Source organism: Anolis sagrei, chromosome 4 (genome assembly GCF_037176765.1).
Source record: "Anolis sagrei isolate rAnoSag1 chromosome 4, rAnoSag1.mat, whole genome shotgun sequence".
In the NCBI taxonomy this organism is placed as follows: Eukaryota; Metazoa; Chordata; class Lepidosauria; order Squamata; family Dactyloidae; genus Anolis; species Anolis sagrei.
Window position 1 is genome coordinate 195,779,861 of NC_090024.1, and position 21,798 is coordinate 195,801,658.

The window sequence follows — 21,798 nt, forward strand, 5'->3', positions numbered from 1 at the left end:
CAAGGGAACCACTGACTGCATAGGGAAGCTGATGAGGAAACACAACATACAAACTATCTACAGACCCACCAAGAAAATCCAATAAATGCTACGTTCAGCAAAGGACAAGAGGGATCCTGTCACTTCTGCAGGAGTCTACCGTATACCATGCAGCTGTGGACAAGTCTACATAGGGACCACCAAATACGAATCAAGGAGCATGAAAGGCACTGCAGACTACTTCAACCAAAGAAGTCAGCCATAGCAGAGCACCTGATGAACCAACCTGGACACAGCATATTATTAGAGAACACAGAAATGCTGGACCACTCTCACAACCACCATGTCAGACTACACAGAGAAGCCATTGAAATCCACAAGCATGTGGACAATTTCAACAGAAAGGAGGAAACCATGAAAATGAACAAAATCTGACTACCAGTATTTAAAAACTCTAAAATTACAACAGCAAAACAACAGAGAGGAAACAATCTGGGACATCTAATCACTTCTCAACAAAAGATTGCCTCAGGCACTGCCAGGCCATCAAATGCCATCAAATAGGAGGGCGACTAAAATGATCAAGGGTCTGGAGAACAAGCCCTATGAGGAGCAGCTTAAGGAGCTGGGCATGTTTAGCCTGAAGAAGAGAAGGTTGAGAGGAGATATGATAGCCATGTATTATTATTATTATTAGTGTCAGGAGCAACTTGAGAAACTGCAGGTCGCTTCTGGTGTGAGAGAATTGGCCGCCTGCAAGGATGTTGCCCAGGAGATGCCCGGATGATTTGATATTTTTATCATCCTTGTGGGAGGCTTCTCTCATGCATGAGGAGCTGGAGCTGATAGAGGGAGCTCATCCACCTCTCCCCGGATTCGAACCTGCGACCTGTCGGTCTTCAGTCCCACTTTAACCCACTGTGCCACCGGGGGCTCCTTGATAGCCATGTATAAATATGTGAGAGGAAGCCACAGGGAGGAGGGAACGAGCTTATTTTCTGCTTCCCTGGAGACTAGGACGCGAAACAATGGCTTCAAACTACAAGAAAGGAGATTCCATCTGAACATGAGGAAGAACTTCCTGAGTGTGAGAGCCGATCAGCAGTGGAACTCTCTGCCCCGGAGTGTGGTGGAGGCTCCTTCTTTGGAAGCTTTTAAACAGAGGCTGGATGGCCATCTGTCAGGGGTGATTTGAATGCAATATTCCTGCTTCTTGGCAGGGGGTTGGACTGGATGGCCCATGAGGTCTCTTCCAACTCTTTGATTCTATGATTCTATGCTAATCAAGGTAGTCGATTGAAACATTCACACCTAGCTCCAGCAGACAAGAGTCCTTTGTCCCACCCTGGTCATTCCACAGAATTATAAACCCCTTTTTCCTAGTTCCAACAGACCTCACTACCTCTGAGGATGCAGGCGAAACGTCAGGAGAGAATGGCCATATACCCCGAAAAAACCTACAACAACCCGGCCTGACGCTGTTAGGAATGGTGGGAGTTGGTCCAAAACACCTGGAGGAAGGGCCCAAGTTTGCCCAGGCCTGATATAGAGGCATATGACTACAGTTACAACGGACAGTTTCTTGTGTACGTGTTGAAAAGCCCTCTTCCGCCATGACCCCATTCCAGGTCAAAGGGAATCTCATTCTATTCTCTCAGCAAGTCCTCGAAGGACCTGCCTGCACGAAAGGGCCGGCCTCTGGTCCCCACTCATCATCATCATTCCCCCCGCCTCCCTCCACCGCGCATGCGCTTAGCGACCCAAGCAGCCGTCTCCATAGCAACCGCGCCCTGAGCCCCGCCCGCCCTCTCCCTCTCTCTCTCTCTCTCTCTGGCGGGCCTGGCTCCCTCCTCAGAACGAAGGCGGCGGCGGCGGAGCAAGGGCCCGCGGGAGAGCGGCGGCGGCGGAGGAGCGGAGGTCCCCGGCGAGGGTGATGGGGCGTGCGGCCCGCGGGCTTCCCCCTCGCCCCCTTCGTCGCCATGATGTTGTTGAGCCGGAAGCCGGAGGGGCCCCTCGCCGCAGGTATGCCTGGCCTGGATTGGGTGCTGGAAGGGAGTGCGGGAGCCTCGTGGGCTCACCTTGGAACCTCTTCTCCTGCACCCCCCCCCTTTAGAAAGTAGTACATTCCACTTCCTAAGCGGCGCAATGGCGGGAGGGCCTTTCCATTCTGCTTGGAAAGGGGGGGGGGATCCGTTCCCAATATACACAAAGGGAAGATGTAGGAGGCCACAGAGAGAGGTTGACCCTCAATGGAGTGGATGTTGAATTTGCATGGAGGAGAACAGCCTCGTGGGAAGAGGGGGAAGGGGACTGACACGTGTATTTGTAATTATTCCAGGCCCGGGTTTCCTCAAGAGGATTGCAGGGCCACGTGTCTATGGTTGGATCTAAACCAAGCATGGGCAAACTTGGGCCCTCCAAGTGTTTTGGACTACAACTCCCACAATTCCTAACAGTCGGTAGGCTGTTAGGAATTGTGGGAGTTGTAGTCCAAAACACTTGGAGGGCCCAAGTTTGCCCATGCCTGATCTAAACTGCTATATAATGCAGTGTCAATGCAATCTTCGTGGGGAGGGAGTTGTTGGAAGGGCCTTTAGTCCGGATTTCTTCAAAAATCAGACTTGGGCCCCATCTAGACTGCTATATAATGCAGTTCAGCTGCATTTGAGCCTGCATTATATGAGTTTTCGCCGACTATGCAGTTCTATCTGCATTATTTGGCAGTGTGGATGGGGCCTTGGTTGGAATATAATAATAATAAATAATAATTTTTATTATTATCATCATCTTTATTTATATCCCACCTTTCTCCCTTACAAAGTGACCCAACATTTAAAATACAGTGAAATACAAAATAAAATCACCAGCAACCAAAATAATACAAAATATAATAAGCAGTCAATAAAACAAACTTAAATCAACATTTAAAAAAAAAAAACGAACAGTAAACTTTGTGGTGTCTTGTCATGTTATTATTACGATCATCTTTATTTATATCCCACCCTTCATTCTTACAAAGTGACCCAAAGTGAAATACAAAACAAAATCAGCAGCAACCAAAATAATACAAAATACAATAAGCAGTCAGTAAAACAACTCAACATTTTTTTTAAAAAAAAGTAAACATTATTGTCTTGTCAGAACGTATGTTTTTAAATGCTTAATATGTATTAAATTTAATTTTAATGGTATTGGAATTGTATGTGTATTAAATATGCATATTGTTTTGAATGGTCTTTTATATAATGTAAGCTGCTTTGGGTCCCGTTTAGGGAGAAAAGTGGGATATAAATAATTATTTATTATTATTACTGTTATTATTTGATACATAACAAGATTAGTACACAGGATACAAGATCATGCTGGGCTTTGTACTTGATCACACGTTGGACACTTTCCAAACTGTTGTTATTGTTGTTGATGTTGTTGTTACTATTTTTGAATATGTTGTTGTTATTATTAAATAATTGCCTATGTATGTAAGCTGCCTTGAGTCCCCTTCGGGGTAGAGAATAGAGTAAATAAATCAATAAATATAGCACTTTTTTTCTTCTTGCACTTCACATAGTCCAATGAGGATTGTACCTTCTCATCCAATGTTTGCTTGAATAAGGCCCCTTCCACATAGTTGAATAAAACCCCACATTATCCACTTCGAACTGGAATATATGGCAGTGTGGACTCAGATAACCCAGTTCAAACCAGATATTGTGGGATTTTCTGCCTTGATATTCTGGGCTGTATGGCTGTGTGGAAGGGCCCAAAGAAGGGACAGTAATTCGGATTTCTTGGCTTTGCTTGGAGCTCCCCCCCCCCTCCCGAAAAATACTCCATAAACGTGGTGAAAATTGGTGCCTTTGATCACCCGTCTACATTGGCCGTTTAATGCAGTTTGAAACCGGTATTGAAGGCAGTGTTTCCGCTGTGGAAGCCGCAGTTGGGAGCTAGCTTCGAACTGCATTAAATGGTCGGTGTAGACGAGGCCTTAATCGGGGAGGATGAGAGTCCTGGGCAGATCTTTCCAGGGCGGCTTTCTTGGGAGGCCAATGGAAACCTCGCCTTGTCCAGAGAGGCTTTTGAAAAACAACAGCAGCAGCAGCAAAGCCACCGGCGCCCCATTTTAACGGCTCGCTTGGCCTCAGGAGGCTTGAAAGGGGCTGCCTTGGGGGGCTCACCATGGCAAACGACGTTACTCTCCATTGTCTCGCCCCGTTTTTGTTTTGTAAGAGTTGCTTTGTTGCGTTTGTAGCGGGAAGGGAGGGGGCCTTGGGTTTGAAATGGTCTTTCTTGGTTTTATTATTATTACTACGTTAGGAGACAAAGCGAGGCGGATTTCTCATCTTGTGGCTGCCAAATTCAGATATAAGGAAAACTCTTTCTTTGGCAGTTCTTTTCTGTTCTGAATTAGTATTGTACAAAACAGGACCCCTCCTTTCCTTGATCAGCAGGAATTGCCATTAAACTGCCTGCGTGCAATCCTTTTTTTTCCTCCAAAAAAGAAGACTGCATTTCTAGACTTGCTCTTCTCCCCCCACAGTATTGCAGATTTTGAGAGTGTCCTTCTATAAAGTGCAGCTCATAAGCACAAGACATTTTCCATAAAGAATGCTTTGTTCTATGTGGCCATCGTTTATGGCTATGTGACATAAGCATAGAGTTCACTTGAGAAGAGTGTAATCTGGTTGGGGTGTAATTAGTTATCTAATTGAGGGTAATCTGGAAACAAACGGAGTAAAAAGAAAATATTTGCATTCCCCTTCTCAAGAAGTGTATTTGGTGTCGAAGGCTTTCATGGCCGGAATCACTGGGTTGCGGTGAGTTTTCCAGGCTGTATCACTGTGTTCCAGAAGCATTCTCTCCTGACATTTCACCCACTTCTACGGCAGACATCCTCAGAGGTTGAGAGGGGTCTGTTGAAAACCAGGAAAACGGTTTATATATCTGTGGGATGTCCAGGGTGGGAGAAAGAACGGTTGTCTGTTTGAGGCAGGTGTGAATGTTGCAATTGGTCACCCAGATTAGCATTTAATGGCCTTGCAGCTTGCTGCCTGGCTGTTGTCCTTTGTTGGGAGGTGTTAGCTGGCCTTGATTGTTTCATGTCTGGAATTCCCCTGCTTTTTGGGTGTTGCTCTTTATTTACTGTCCTGATTTTAGAGTTTTTTTAAATATTGGTAGCCAGATTTTGTACATTTCCATAATTTTCTCCTTTGTTGAAATCATTCACATGCTTGTGGATTTCAATGGCTTCTCTGTGTAGTCTGACATGGTAGTTTTTAGAGTGTTCTCAGATAATATGCTGTGTCCAGGTTGGTTCATGAGCTGCTCTGCTATGGCTGATTTCTCAGGTTGAAATAGTTTGCAGTGCCCTTCATGTTCCTTGATTCGTGTTTGGATGCTGTGTTTGGTGGTCCCTAAGTAGACTTTTCCACAGCTGCATGGTACACAGTAGACTCCTGCAGAGAGAAAAAAGATTCCCCCAGGCAGCAACCAGCTGGGCTTTGAAGCTGCAAGGCCATTAAATGCTATATTTCAGAGGAAGGAACTAGCAAAGCCACTTTGGGTCACATTAAATAGACCTGCGACTTGAATGCACATGCATGCATACATTCTCTCCATTTAATAGGCACTGGTTTATGAATGATGGTAGAACCATGTTACAGAAAATATTGCCAATTTTGCTGACCATACTCATATTTTTATCTCATATTTAAATAGCTATTATAGCATCATTTTCCAGCACAACCTCTCTCTCTCTCTCTCTCTCTATCCCTTATCCAGGCTTGGGGAAAAAATCCCTGAGCACATTAATCTAGGATCTTTCTTAACCCCAATAAGAATTTTGGAGTATTATAGGTTGTAAAATGCTCCATATCTAACAGGGGTATTTATGAATGCAGAATCAAGAGTATCCCATAATACTCAAATACAGAAGGATAAAAAACACATAAGTACACTTTTGTTCTGCGTAGATGCCACCCTTCTTTGATTTTGCAGACAAGCATAGACACAATAACCAATAGAAGTGCTATATATTTGTTGAAGCCCTGTGCTGGAAGGACTGAAGACCGACAGGTCACAGGTTTGAATCCAAGGAGAGGGCGGATGAGCTCCCTCTATCAGCTCAAGCTCCTCATGCGGGGACATGAGAGAAGCCTCCGACAAGGATGGTAACACATCAAAACATCTGGGCGTCCCCTGGGCAACCTCCTTGCAGACGACCAATTCTCTCACACCAGAAGCGACTTGCAGTTTCTCAAGTTGCTCCTGACACGACAAAAAAAGAAAAAACCTTTTATCTGTTTCTTAAAATCTGTATGGAAGGGTTGTAAAAGTTGGGGACGTTGTTACCAGGAGAAATATAACAATGTCATTAAATGCCTGCAATACTTGTTTTGTATGAATTATGCAACAAAATGTAACTTTGGTGAATAAAAATGTCCTATCTGCCTGGATGAAGATTAAAGTATATTGTTAGACTGAAGATTTCAAGATAAAAAAAAATTCAGGGGTGATGATGGAGCTAGTCTGAGAATGTACTGTTTTTAAAAGTGCTAATGGGAAATAAATCTTTACCTTAAGACACTGGTGTAAACTCTTCAGAAGTTGTAATAGTTGCTGTGCTTTATGTGCAAATTTTGTGTATTTCTTAAGAACAAAATGAAAATCATATATATATAACTTGGTGTTAGTTTTGACTGACCATCTTGTTATTTCCAGCCAGGTTTGGAGATGGCTTGTATGATTCCTACATGAGAATAGATCAGATTAGATATTCAGATCCTACAAATGAAGAATGCACTCCTTCTGGACTTCCTTCACTGGGGAGAGCTAATGTAAGTGATTTCAAGCTTTTTATATTCTGTTATCCACAACAGCACAAATAGAAGCATTTTATAACTGGATGCTTCAACAAAGCACAATATTAATACAGCTGTATCTATGAAAAAGGCTATAATAATAATAATAAATATTTATATCCTGCTTTTCTCCATAAACGGGACCCAAAGCGGCTTACAATATTATATAAAAGATCATACAAAACAATATGTATATATAAAATAATAACCTGTAAAAACAAATTTACAATAAGAAATAAATAAGCATATTTTAAAACATTTGTCTAATACAATAATTGCAGGCAGCTCTGTTAACCTTAATATGCTTATCTTCTTCCTCCTCTCTTATATTGGATTCTATTCTTCAGCAAGTGAAAATTCAGAATTACAGTGCAATGTCTTCTTACTTAATAACATATTGAAAGGGTTGGTACGTGTGTGTTGATGAATAACCCTATTCCTGATTTAACAAGTACAGCTTGACAATACATTTTCCAGGGGGCATTGTGTACGGTTCTGTTGGCCATAAAAAGCTTATCTTTTTCCTTCTTCCATTGCTTTATAGCCTGAGGGAAGGGTGTCTGGTATTGGAATTTGTTTGGCTGAATTGGCCAGACAGTAACTAGCATTGTTTGGAAAAAGGAAAACAAAAACTTTTCCCATTATCAACTGAATAAAACTAGTAGTTAATCTCCAGATCAATTCCTGGAGGAAAACTAGCATTTTCTGGTAAGACAGCACAATCGATAAGTATCACAAGACTTTTTTTGCCAGGCAATATACTTAGCACTTTGAAAGTATAATAATATCACTTGTGTCTTTTTTTCTTTTTACCCTTTGTGTATAATTTATTTACTACGTATTATGCACATTTTACATAATAAGAGTTGTGATCATAATCTCTTATAGGTCCCTTCCTTCTCCTCACATCGGCCAGCTGAAAAAGCAATGGACATATGAGAAAATTATTTGTACATGAGCTTTGGATTTTCTGAGATGTTCTGTATATAAATGTGTTTTGTAGATAAATACCAATGTATAACAATATTTCAATATTATAATTGTTTTTATTCTCCCCCAGCATATAATAACATGACTGGCATAAGAGTAGTTCTTTTTCTGTGTCTGGTAAGCTTGAACGGTTTTATGTAGGCTGTTGAATAAGAGACAAAGCTAGACTGATTTTTTATTTTTTTAAAAACCTGCCTGAGGGATAAGTAAGAAATGAAGGCAGTGACTGATCATTATGCTCACTGTCTCTTTGGTTTAAAGCAAGAGAGAGAAAGGAAACACTAAAACCACAGCACACATCTGTGGATCATTTGGCTGCTGCATTTGTACTCAGTGCTCACACAGGGGTATTAACAGTGTGCCTATATGTTTCCTAATGCTTGTTTATATGTTTTTGGTAAATAGACAAGTGCCTAATTATATGACTGAACAGGTGGTTCTGTGTTTACATCCTACAATAATTGGTTCAGTGTTATTTTATTTAAAATAAATAATTTCATGTGCTCTAAGGCATTGCTTTAGGAAACACTAGTGCTGTCTGTCATTGGAATGGTATCTTAATCAGTCATATTTTGTGAGCTTTGGAAACTGACTTGGTTTGATTGCAGCAATACATCCAGCTCTGACAAAATCTTTAACTAAGATCCTCTGTGAATACTTTCCAACAACAAGGGAATTGTTTTCTGAGTAAAACCAGAGATTGTATAATCTGAAAACGGGAAGATCTATAACCCTGTCATGAGATGATTTTTATTGGGAACCTGTGGCTTTACCAGGGTACAAAATGGGTTATAATGGGACGATGAGTCTGCAAGGTGAAATCATGGTGTTATCAGCTGGCATCTGACAAATGAAGTTACCAAAATATTCACAAGTAAATATTTCTTAGCTCTCTTTATCAGATATACATTATGCTCACACCTGTTTAGGGTTTTTTTTCAGTGTACACCTGAGGGAATGACGTCATGTTTACCTTTAAATAAGCACCCAAAAGAATAGATTTCTAATTTGTGAAATGTATTTGAAAGGATCCTCAGCTCTTGGTAGCCCTTTGCATGCACATGGGAGTAAGCACCTTTGGATTCAGTGTGGTTCTGAGTAAATATGCGTAGAATCCAACTGTTAAGTTGCCTATCCAGATTCGTAAACTTTTGTGATGTGCCAAATGAAGTAGCTTTGCACAAATAGAATATATGTAAAGTTAAAGATGGTCAACTACATAGGGAGTGGGGTCCATTTTACTTCCCAGAGAATATCCCATGGACTGCAGCAGCAAGATTCAGAACATCATAAGTGACATGATATCACTTTCAGCTACTGATTTTCTGCCAGTTTTTTTCTTTCTTTGGTGTTTGGGGGAGGTTTTGGTGGCTTTGCAGAGTTAGAAGTAGAAAAGCAGAGCATTTTAAATGCCCAGTAAGGGATAAAAAGTTGTCTGAAAATCAGCCCCCAAATTAAAAAAAAACAAAAAACGAATTAGGGCTGGGAACTGGAGAGGTCTTTTGGGGCATCACAGTGGCCTCGTTAGGGTTTCCAAGGGCTTCATGTGGCCCAAGGGTTACACTATATCCACCCTTATGTTAAAAAAAATCAACTATACTGCCATTATTGAAAGTGCAAAATCCAGCAGTTGTTTAAATGTTCTTATAATTTCTTGTTCTATCAGTATAGATTAAATTTTGAGCATGAAGAATCAATACAGAAATCTGGCTAAAGTTAGTGTTTACTGGCAGATCCTTTGGAAGTTATTTCAGCTTTCTTTCTCCTTATCTTAAAATCATTTTTCAAATTCTCCAAAATTAGTTGTGGAATCATGGTGGGCTGGACTGCAGGAGGATAATCTGAATCTGCTAGAGTTTTGTGTTCTGCCATAAGAAGTGCAGTGTTGTATACACTATAAAATGTATATTTGGTTCAAAGTCTTGTATGCTGACATATAAACAGGCCATTTTGCAACCTATTCAACATTTGCTCTGCAGTGCTCCCTTTTGAACACTCCTGGGAGTAAGTCCCATTGCACTGTGCATTCAGAAGTCTATCTGATCATTATTAAGTGCTATAATGTAGAGGGAGCAGTAGTTTTGTGAGTCCCCTGCTATACTGAGAGCATTCAAAAACTTGAGCTGGTGAACAGTACACACCATTTGTCTTGTCAATCAGTTCTCTTGGCTGCTAACAGCTCGGCTATGGGCTAAATAAACTATGTGGTCCAGTTTTTGCAAGAGGAAGTGTTGGGTGCAGTGTGACAAGTTATTCTGAAGTCATCTGATTGGAAATGGAACTTGATGTTAAAATTATGTGGGTCAGTCTGCCAAAAGTAATCTGATCATTATCTAGCTGGTTGCTGTACATGAGTAATCAGCGACTTCACATCCCTGCTGTTCCAATTCACCCAAGTTCCCAAAATATAAAATTCTAACCAGGTGGGAAACGTATTACAGTGGGAGCATGTACTTCTTAATTTCCCTATAACTTCATTCAGTGTGGGATGAGAAGTTTGAGGCATCCAACAGTCTGTCTAAAGATTTGGAATAAATCCTGTTTACTGGCAGCGTTGCATGAACATCAAGACTAACCTGGCACAACTTCACAGATTGACATGTTACTCAATCAGCATAGGAGCCAAAGTATTAGGTATAGAGAATGTTGGACCGAGAGCAAACCCTGCTTGAATCCATAACATTCTTCAGATGTGTCTTTGGGCCCCTAAGGCAGTGTTAATCACACAAGTTATGTTTAAGCATTTGCAGATATATGTATATGGAGTTAATGCATATTGCATTCATGGCTGTGCACGGAAGCATGTTTACTGAACGTCCTCAGACATCCAGCAGCATAGAAACTTGTAGAGGGCTTGGAATTATGCTCAGTTGAATACAGTAGAGAGTTCCAATGGTCTCATGAGTAGATTTCTAGTCTGGGGAGCTCTGTATTCACTTTCAACCAAGCCTTAGCCCCTCTCCCAGGGTGAGAATGGCAGGGTATAAGTACAATAAATAAGTAATAGTTAGGAAGATATTTGTTGCTGTCGAGAATATGACAATGTTCAAGACAGGATTTGCACCTTCATGTCTCCTCCACCCATTCTGCTCTCCACGTGTTTAAGCAAATTCCAGAACAATACAAAAGTTGCACTCACCAAAGAGGTGATGCAAATAAAAATATTTATATTGAATTCAATGGAAAGTCAAAATGCACACTATTCCTCCATCCCAACACCCTGATGAAGAATAGGAATCAAATTAGACTTGTTATTAAGTGCCGCAATATAAAAAGTTCCTGTTGTCAAGGGATTTCAAACAGCTTTAAGAAACATAAAACAAAATCCAGTTAAAACTTGGCTTTTACAATATTGAAAACATCAAAAGATAAAAACAAAGCACACATTGCATTCCAAACACATAATTGAAGCATCAAAGGTCTGGCTGAATGGAAAGGGTCTTTGCCTTCCAGCAGAAAGAGAACACCGAGATCCAACTGAATCTTCTATGGAAAGGAACTACACAATTTAGGAACAGTCATTGAGAAGGCCTCTCCTTTGTTTCTACCAAACATGCCTGTGATGGTGGGCAGACTGAGAGGAACCTCTCCCCCGAAGATGTCTATATTTGGGATAGTTTGCATAAGGAAAGACAGTCTTTTAGATAATCGGGACCCAGGGCGTTTAGAAATTTAAAGGTCACAACCAGTTCATCAAATTCTGCCTGAAAACTGAAGAGTGAAGTTGTTTAAACGGGGAGATTATGTTTCTTGGCCCCAGCTAGCAGCCTGGCCCCAGCATTTTAGATCTGCCGAAGTTTCTGAACAGTTTCCAAAGACATCTCCTTGTAGAATGTATTAAAGTAATCCAGATGGGGTGTAATCAAGACACGTGTTACCATAGCCAGATCTGACATCTCCAGGAACAAGTATCACTTGTGCACAAGTTTTTAAATGTGCAAATGGAGGCCTAGCCACCACTGAAAGGTGGACATTAAGATCCAGTTCCACATCCTGGAGTAAGTGTAACCCCCATCCAGCAAGAACTGTATTCCTATTTGTTTACCTGTCTTACAGCTGTCCAAGAGCACCTGTACCTTGTCTGAATTAAGTTTCAATTTGTTTACTGGTATCCAATCTACTCTTAACACTTCTAATTCATTCATTCATTCAAGACTCACTTTTCTCCTAGATGGGACCCAAAACAGCGTACACTATACGTTAAAATGATTTAGCTAAAACAATCTGAAACACAATTTGGAATTTCAGGTTCAGTCTTGGAAAAATAACCAGCTACTTTGGAGTTAGGTGGTAATACCAAATGTCAAAATACCAGGTGACCTTGTAGATATTAACTACCTTGGGTAATAGAATCATGTCCAGTGACCAGGGTGTCAAACAAGATTTCCCCAACGAGACTCCCTCTCGAAGGAGGATGGGAACCATTGTTGAAACAGTGACCCGGGTCCCATCTTATAGCCAACCATACGTAAAACCAGATTGACTTGAGTCTAGATAACCATTCTCTCGCAGGAATTCTGGAGCTGGAAGGCCATCACCTGCTGTGAAACCTTGCCCAAGAAAGAGATTTTTTAGAATTTCAAGTATGGCAGAGTTCAGGGAGGGATATGTTTGTTTTTGCATCACCACAGACTTTTTAAAAGGCAAGATGGAAACCTGCAGTGCTGGAGTTAGTTAATCATGACTCCTCTGATCTACTCAGGGATGCCATGGGTCCAGTATAGTGGTTCTCACATATCCAAGGAACCTATCCACATCTTTAGTTGCAGAAATTGAAACATATCCAATAATACAGAACAAGGAGGAGCCAAGTTTACCTCGACCAAACCTGTATCACACTACAGGCCCTTCCATACAGGCCCAATACCCCAGGCTCTGATCCCAGGTTTTCTGCTTTAAACTGGATTATATGAATCCCAATCGCCAGATCATCTGGGATAAACAGAAAACTTGGGATTAGATCCTGGGATATAGGCCTGTCTGGAAGGGCCCTACAGCATCTAAGTCAGAGCTGATCCAAACAAGTTTTGTCTGCAAAAATAGCAGGGCCCACATAGGGGGCATACTGCAAAGAAACTTAGTGAAGGGAACAGTGGAGAATACAGCAATGGTGCTTTTCAAAAACAGCTGTGCCTAAGAAGATATATTGGTAGAGCAGATTGTTAACACCTATCTTCTCAGAATCCCTATAGGCACAATGCCTGAAGCCTCTAAATCACACCAACCATATCACTTCAGTCGGTCATATGGTGGGTGTGATTTAGAGTCCTCAGGCATTGTGCCTATAGGGACAGTTTGCTTACCTACATTCTCCATGCAGGTAAGCAAAGGGAGGGAGGATGATAAATGTCTTTCCTCACATAACCATGCATGCACATCAGTGTTGTCTACACAGTCCTTTTTCCATCTTTACTAGTGTTATTTTCTCAGAGTGCATAATGAGAAATATGCCCTGTGCAGAAAGCAAGGATATAGTGGCCATAATTCGCCACATGAAGGTAAACTCACTGGATAAACAAGAGGTATTCCACTTCAGCTGTAGCTAGCACAATGCTCTACTCCCTTTTACAAACAAGGGCAACAGCCTGATCACATAAAATTGTTGGCCATGTACACAATTTTACTTCAAGACTAGTATCATTTCAAAAATAATCTTTTGTGATTCAATGGGGAGGGAACTAGGAGAGCACTTAGGTGGCATGTCATCACTCACTTGATTAAAACATCTTTTGAATGCCCCAGTGGTTGAACATTACTGTCCTCCTTTGTTTCTTGGCTCTTCATAGGCAAACCTCCAGATGCAGTGACACAGATTATTCACCCAGCATGATGCAGACCAAGTGATATCTGTAGTGTGAACAGTAGCACTAGTCAATGTGAATCCAGTTCTCAGTGGGGTTGACAACCTTTATAAACACAGATTGCTTGTTTGCATTATATGTAAAACCATACCTGGGAATGGAACAGTGGGCTTGCTATCATGCTGCTGAAAAGTCCATGCAACTGCACCTGAAGCTTGAAAGGTGGCTACTCTGTCTGCCTTTAACTTTCACTTTATCACAGCTGTTGCTTATTTGTTACTAGAAGTGAGCAGATAGGATTTAAATGTCTGAAAGTGGGTCCTCTCTCACTTCTGAATGGTAATGTGTGTGTGGAGTGAAGTGGGGGCTTCCTTGCATCAGGGCAGTTTGTCTGACTGCTAGAGCCTTAATGAGAGTAAGGGTGCACTAGTAGACTAGCAACAAGATGAGACAATCAGTTGAGTTACTAATGAATAAGCTTGTGCATAGAATTGGCCCGACTAGATTGAATTGCTGATGCAAAAACCATATATGAACCGAGCCTATCCTTTAGCAGGACTCCTAAGAACATAGGAGGTGTCTAAACCAAATCTGATCATTAGTTTAACTCAGGCATGGGCAAACTTTGGCCCTCCAGGTATTTTGGCCTTTGGAGGTGACGTTCAAAACACCTGGAGGGCCAAAGTTTGCCTGTGCCCGGTTCAACTTATTCAGAGTTTCACACATTCACTGTAGTGGTTTTCCAGGGTTTCAGATGGCACTTTTCTAGTCAGTAGGATTAGAACCTTGGGCTTCTGGAGTTAAACATTGGCTCTGCTTCTGAGCAATATCTCTTATTTATCATTATGTGGTCCTTTTGGCTCTGGTGTGTATGACTGAATTGTGAGTTAAACTTTGAAAAAGAAACCAAGACCAAGACTCTTCTCCTATGCATAAATTTCTTACATAGGTTTTAAAAATTATTTCTGGTCGCAAATATGTGAACATTTTATGCATCATTTTAGAATGAAATATTCTGTAGTACCACCCCCGTCCCACCCCCAGTTTTTCTGTGGAAAAGGAGCAGAAAAATGTTTTTCCAACATTTTCTAGACATTCACATTACTGCTACCCATTGGACCCAAGCATTAAGAAACAAAGTAGTGTTTTAAAAGATAAAATACAAGTCAATTTTTATAAAGAGAAAAATCCTGATCTGGTGACAGATTGTATGGCAGTTCAAATCTAGTTTTTTTCATTAAGAAGACCTTTCCTTTATTCTCACCAAATATATTTCATGTGGTGATGGGACATAGAAAAGATCCTATCTAGTACCCTGTCTTGTACTTTGCACCAAGCAGGAAGGGTTATATACAGTGTGGTAGCCTTCAATGCTCAATGCTTTCAAAGCAAGGATGCATAAAATACAACCTATGGCTGCATGAGCTAGCAAGCCCTTTCTTTCCATTCTCCAGTGCTCTCCCAATTTTTTTTCATGATAGTCTTTAGCATCAAAATTCACGAATGAAATGCCAAATCAAAGATGGCAATTTTATCATGTATTGGATCTCTCCTTTGTCTTTTTTACCCAGGAATGCATAGCCATCCATTGAAACCAGTGGAAGAATAGAGTGACATCTTTTGAAACACTGACCTCATCTAGGAACATTATGCCTGCCTTTTGGACCAGCTATAATTATTAGTTAATCTGTATGGGATATGAAGAGATTTGAATCTGTATTTAGGGATTTCAAGAGGCTCTCACTTGCTGGGAATCTTACTGATCCCACTACAGTGAGTCATTCAGTGGAGGTTGTCCTTGTATTCCTGTGACTGGATTATTTGGTGTGTGTTTATGTCAATAGAAATAATATCACTGAGGATTTTTTCTTTTAATTGTTGAGAATTGACGTATTCCATAGATGGTCCCTATGAAAGTCTTTTCTGTGTGCTCTTTTACTGGTGATTCCATGGGATGTTTGGAAAGTGACAGAGATTTTCCTGTGCTATATTTAGTTGGTGCTCCTTCTATGTGTTTTTCTCCTTCAGTTCTGGGATTGTGTCTGATTCCAAAAAGATATAACTGGTGTTACTGGTAATTGGTATAGACTGTGACAGGTATGCTGGGCAGTAGGACTTCTCTGACAATTTGCTGTGAAACCAAATTTAACCAAATTTAAAAATAGTGTTGTGGTTTCTGCTTGCTCACCACAAAACATAAACACATTGAAGTATTTATTTCCTCACTTGCAGGATATATTAAAGTGAAGAAAGATTACTGAATACACATAATTACAAAATATTTAAGTCATTACAAGAGAATTGTGTGTCTCTGTGTGGACCTTCAGGTTGTCTGCAAAATGGCTAAGAACAGCAGAAAAATATTAAACTTCTGTAGCCCTTGGCACCTCATTTCTTTTACATAAGCAGTGTGGACTCCACAAGTCTGGAGATCATGTGCTGATGTCAGAGATCCTATTGTGTTTCATACAAAAAGAGGGGGCAGCTTCTCTCCACTTCACATACTATCCAGGCTTTGAATTTGTTATGTTAAGGTTCTACAGAAGATAGAATGGTTGGAATTCAGATAGTTGCTGTGCCAAATATTTGAATACCAGACTAATACTGTCTTTGTGCTTCTGAATAAATTACTAAATGAAGCATTATTAAAATGTTTATCATTGTTGAATTTTTCTCTTTCTGACATGAGACAAATCTCCCTCATGTTTTAAGGTTCCATTGAAAGCATTTTTCTAGATCCCTGGTATGATTATTTGTCCATTTAGTGTCGCCCATTTACAGTTCAGATTAGAAAACAACACTCATATGTTTAATGCCTTTTATTGTAGTTTGTTCATTATTTTTATGTTTATTTATACCAAATGAGATACATCCGGTATCCAGTCTATGGGCCAGGAGTTTGTGGACCCATTGTTTATCACAATCAGCCCTTTAAAATATACCCAGAAACAAACTAGAAGCCAGTAGAGGTACTTCAACTGGGGTGTTGTCTGCTCCCTGTAGCCAGCCCCAGTTAGCAACCTAGGTTAGCTCTTTAGACCCATTTCCAAGCACTCTTCAAAGGCAGCCCCATGTTAAGCACAGTTACCTTTAAGTAGCAGTTATCTTTAAGGTAGTGTATAAAGAAATTAGTAAATGTTAAAAGGATCAATACAGTACTTTAAATAATTTGATGTTCTTAATCATTTTCACTTATCTTTCCCTTCTCCCAGGAAATGGGTGGGTAAGGGGAAATAGGCAGAATTTGTGTGGAATTCTATTAATCTGAATTGTTGTTTCAAATTGTGACACCAAGTGAATATCCCTTATTCTTAGAGCAGTACAGAAAAAAAAATAGAGGTGGGGTTTTCCAAGTCAATGTCTCCTGTGACAGTTCTCCTTTAAGTTGTTGTATGTCTTTTTAAGTAAAATGCTGTCTTAAAAATCAATGAGTTGAAACCTATTTATTGAAAAATAGTTAATGGTATTTTGTAACTTGCTTGGCAAAACCAATTGGCTGTCAGGCCATTCAGCAAATGTCATGTTCTCATTTAGCAAGTGTGTGTCTTGGAGTGTGAAAGTTAGATTTATTTATTTTTTTACATAAAAGGAACCTAATGTTTGTTATTGTGCACCAGATTCCATGTGGCACAGCCTGCAGGCAGAATTCCCACCATTCGTGAGATGGACAGCTTAACATTCTGGGTCCAATAATTTCTCCCATTTTGTCTACAGGAAGGAGTCCTAAATAATTTAATCTGAGACATTATGGTTCCTCGTGTGGTGTGCAGCTTCAAAGCTTTTTCTTTTTCTTCTTGCAAGCCAATTGTCAACTACGTTGTTTTAGTTTTGTCTTCTTTAACTGACATCAGAAACTCCTCTTTCAATTCTGCTTCTTCAACTTTGATATATGCCATAGATATTATCTGCCTTTAAATTTTATCCTAACTTGTAGAAATATTACACTCTCCACCCCCAAGCTACATTGCAGCTCAAACAATTTTGCAGAATGAAAAACAGAGTCCCAAGTTCTCTTCCAGATGGATTCTTTCTAACTTCTTAATTCTGCCCCATTTTATTACTACATAATAAAAAGAATCCTCTTGGCATGCTATGGACTACTATTGGGATTTAAAAGGAGGGGGTTTTTTTCTGGAAAAAACACCTTTCTCCTGAAATTCAGATTTTTTTTTCATAAATCAGATTTATTTGGTGATGTTTTATTTATATACAGGCAGTCCCCAAGTTACGAACAAGATAAGTTCTGTAGGTTTGTTCTTAAGTTGAATTTTTATGTCAGTCAGAACAGGTACATTTTAAATTCCAGCTATATGGGGGGGGGGGGGAGCTTTGGATAGCATAGGGAAGGTTTAACACCTCTGTGGTGTTTCTTTTGCTGTCTGTACCCCTGTTCAGAAGATTTCACCTCACTTTCCATCCCTGTGATAATTGGATTTTGGAAAAAAAATTCCTTTATTTGGAAACAAGGATTGGTGCTAAAGCTTCAGTGGAGACACCTTTCCCCCATGATCACTCTTTCAGGAGTGCTTTTCCCTTCCTATGGGTAGATTTTTCTCAATTCCTGTTGTCTCACCCCAGTTGTTAACTATGAGTTGTTTGTAAGTCGGATGTTTGTAACTTGGGGACTGCCAGTATATGGAAAAACATGCTGGGAGTAATTTCTTCCCTTGATTAGCTAAATGCAAATATATAACAGTGAGTTAAAAGTTAAATGTGTCTTTTGGAAGTGTTCTTAACTATGAGTCATTTGTAAGCTGGATGTTTGTAACTTGGGGATTGCCTGTTCAGTGTGTGGTCACTTTTTCAGGATTTTACAGTGTCTGTCATTCTTTCTCTGCAGTTCAGTCTTAGGCCCAATGAAGAGTGTGTTACTAAAACGCTAATTCTCTGGATCATATTTTCTATGAGGCTCTCAAAAGGTGTGTGTCTTAAAATACTGTCTACATTTTCCAGACAGATGTAGCAGTTAATGGTTATTAAGCTGAATATAGATCTCGACATTTTATAAAACCCTGCATTTTTGAGCCAGTGACATAAACTCTCTTTTGGCATTTCAGTGATAGGGATATCCAAGTTATATTCAGCAAGATTTCTTTTGCCATTCTGTTATTTTGCTGCTGTGATAGACATTGGATTGCTGTAAAAGAATTGGATAGCATAGCTTATCGGCTATTTCAGCTTCCCATATATTTTTGATGAAATGTAAGCCACTCTTCATTTACAAGAACTGGTTGTAGTTTGAAATTGAAGGTTACAGTGTAAAACAGATGTTTATGCACTACTCGCAATTGATAAACAATATAGCACAGCGCTTCGTAATGGTATATTAATGCAGAAACAAAAGCAATAGGACCATAAGTGTGTATTTTGCCTCACGAAAAATTGTTATGTCTATGTTACACTGACATCTAGTATTCATAGTGTTTTCTTACCAATTTAGGTTTGCTGTTCTTACTGGGGAAAATATTTCAACCTACATTGGCACAGAATAGCAAAACTTCTTTTTCCAGGGCCAAATCTGGGTCAAGGTGATATTTTAGCAGATAATGCAAAATGTATTGAGTTGCATCTTCTTATACCACTGCAGATGAAAGTGAATGATGAAAGAGCTATCCATACATCTGTAAGAGTAGCATGGAGTCCTTGGTAACCAAATTGCCATTCCCCTGTCACTCTATTTGCCTTTCCATCCTCCCCTTTGGAAAGCCACCTTCATGATGTGCTTCTGCTTCTCAATTATTTTTGCATGTTTACTTGTGTTGTAATGTCTTTTCCCCCTTTCTAGTAAACTGCCTGTGGTTCTGAGCAAAGTCACATCCGTTATTGGCTGATTTATGCTAAGTCTTCAGTATCTGCCCCTTTGCTAATTGAAGAACATTGCATAGCTGCTCATTACGCATGCTAGTGGAAGACTGGTTGCATTTGAATTAGATCAAAATTGTTATAATGTTTAACTATACTTGCTGATATAGTTTATACCTGTAATTGTTATTCTTCCCCAATTTTTAAATGAGAATTCTATACTTAACACGTCCTTTGTTTCATTTTTGCAGGTAGCTACTAACATAATCACAATGAAGGATCATCCTTTGACTGGAAGCCAAGTCAAAGTTGAACAGTTATTTGAAGACTCTGGTAACAGAAGGAGTAGTACTCTTCAGTCCACTGGCATAAATGGCTCCGAAAGGTCTTTTCCAAGTCCAGCGAAAGATAAAAGTATTGACAGTGTAACTGTATCCAAAAACAGTGGCAGTTCAACAAAAGCACATAAAACTGGTAGTCAGTCTCCAGATCAAGCCCTGAAGCAACACAAACAGCAGTTAACAGTCTATGAGCAACAAGAAATACTTAACTTCCCGGAAATTTATTTTGTGGGTCCAAATGCAAAGAAAAGGCAAGGAGTCATTGGTGGTCCAAACAATGGGGGATATGATGACGAACAAGGCAGCTACATCCACGTGCCTCATGACCATCTTGCCTACCGATATGAAGTACTTAAAATAATTGGAAAAGGCAGTTTTGGCCAAGTAGCTAAAGTTTTTGACCATAAACACCACCAGCATTTGGCCTTGAAGATGGTAAGAAATGAAAAGAGGTTTCACAGGCAAGCAGCAGAAGAAATACGGATTTTGGAGCATCTCAAAAAACAAGATAAGACGGGTAGCATGAATGTCATTCACATGCTAGAGAGTTTTACCTTTCGAAATCACATATGTATGACCTTTGAACTCTTGAGCATGAATCTATATGAACTGATCAAAAGAAATAAGTTTCAAGGCTTCAGTTTACAGCTTGTACGCAAATTTGCCCATTCTATATTGCAATGTCTAGAGGGTCTTTGTAAAAACAAAATCATACATTGTGACTTGAAACCTGAAAATATTCTTCTAAAACAGCAAGGACGAAGTGGCATCAAAGTAATTGATTTTGGATCCAGCTGTTTTGAGCACCAAAGAGTCTATACTTATATACAGTCTCGATTCTACAGAGCCCCAGAAGTCATTCTGGGAAGTCGCTATGGGATGCCCATAGACATGTGGAGTTTTGGTTGCATTCTTGTGGAACTGTTGACTGGTTACCCACTCTTTCCAGGAGAGGACGAGGGGGATCAGCTAGCTTGTATGATGGAGCTACTTGGGATGCCTCCTCAGAAACTTCTGGACCAGTCCAAGCGAGCCAAAAACTTCATTAATTCTAAAGGTCATCCTCGCTATTGCACTCTGACCACACAGCCAGATGGGAAGGTGACTCTTAATGGCAGCAGATCGCGTAGGGGTAAAATGCGAAGTGCTCCGGGTAACAAGGACTGGGTTACAGCTCTGAAAGGCTGCGATGACCCCTTGTTTATAGAGTTCTTAAAAGAATGTCTTAATTGGGATCCTTCTGCACGAATGACTCCGAGCCAAGCTTTAAGACATCCTTGGATTTGTAAACGAGTACCTAAGCCACCCAGCACAGATAAAACATCAGGCAAGCGGATTGCTCATTATACAAGCTCTTTCCCAGGGCTAGGTTCCAGATTGCCCCCAGTAATTGGGGTAGCCAACAAACTGCGAGCTAATCTAATGTCCGACACAAATGCCAATATACCTCTATGTACTGTCCTACCCAAATTGGTCAGCTAATAGAGAATTACATATTCCCAGAATACATATGCTGTGTTTTTAATTATCTCCATTAAATAAAAAAGAAGATGAAATGCAAAGGGTGGGGGGTGGGGGCGGAGGACTGAAAATAATTTTTATTGAACAGTATATCTTGTATAAAAAACTGAATCAGAAATAAGCATTTTAAGGGCTATGATTGTTTTATCAAGTCATTTCAGCTGGAATGTAGTGCTTGTTACATCACTTCTGGTAGGTCAGCACATTTGTTTTGTTCAAAGAGGTTATGCACTGTGTAACAGATGGATTTTATAGCACCGTTGTAATAAAACTCAAAAACCACTTAACAGTCTCACTTAAGGGACAGTTTACTGCAAACCAGTTGAAAATAAATAAGCTATGCACCTGAGTGATCAGCTGAAGAAAAATCACAGAATAATGATCAAAGCACAAGTTTTTAATATATTTCTGCTTCATACATTAATGTAATGGCATATAGACCATAACAGCAAAGGAGATGTTATGAAGTGAATGGTCTTGGGGCTCTAGGTTTCATACATTTTGTTT

General features: G+C 40.1%; 1 protein-coding gene across 3 annotated transcripts; it reads left to right on the plus strand.

Moving 5' to 3' along the window:
- Positions 1–1,811: 1,811 nt before the first annotated feature.
- Positions 1,812–21,573, plus strand: DYRK3 (dual specificity tyrosine phosphorylation regulated kinase 3). Of its 3 annotated transcripts, none has more exons than XM_060772866.2 (3): positions 1,812–2,001; positions 6,701–6,812; positions 19,681–21,573. In XM_060772866.2, exons 1-3 carry the CDS (start codon positions 1,913–1,915, stop codon positions 21,250–21,252), a joined length of 1,773 nt encoding a protein of 590 aa, XP_060628849.2. In that variant the 5' UTR covers positions 1,812–1,912; the 3' UTR covers positions 21,253–21,573. The 3 variants fall into 3 exon arrangements, with proteins under 3 accessions (XP_060628849.2, XP_060628851.2, XP_060628853.2); XM_060772868.2 differs by having other exon boundaries at positions 1,818–2,001; positions 6,697–6,812; XM_060772870.2 differs by lacking the exons at positions 1,812–2,001; positions 6,701–6,812 and adding an exon at positions 19,068–19,155.
- Positions 21,574–21,798: the final 225 nt, after the last annotated feature.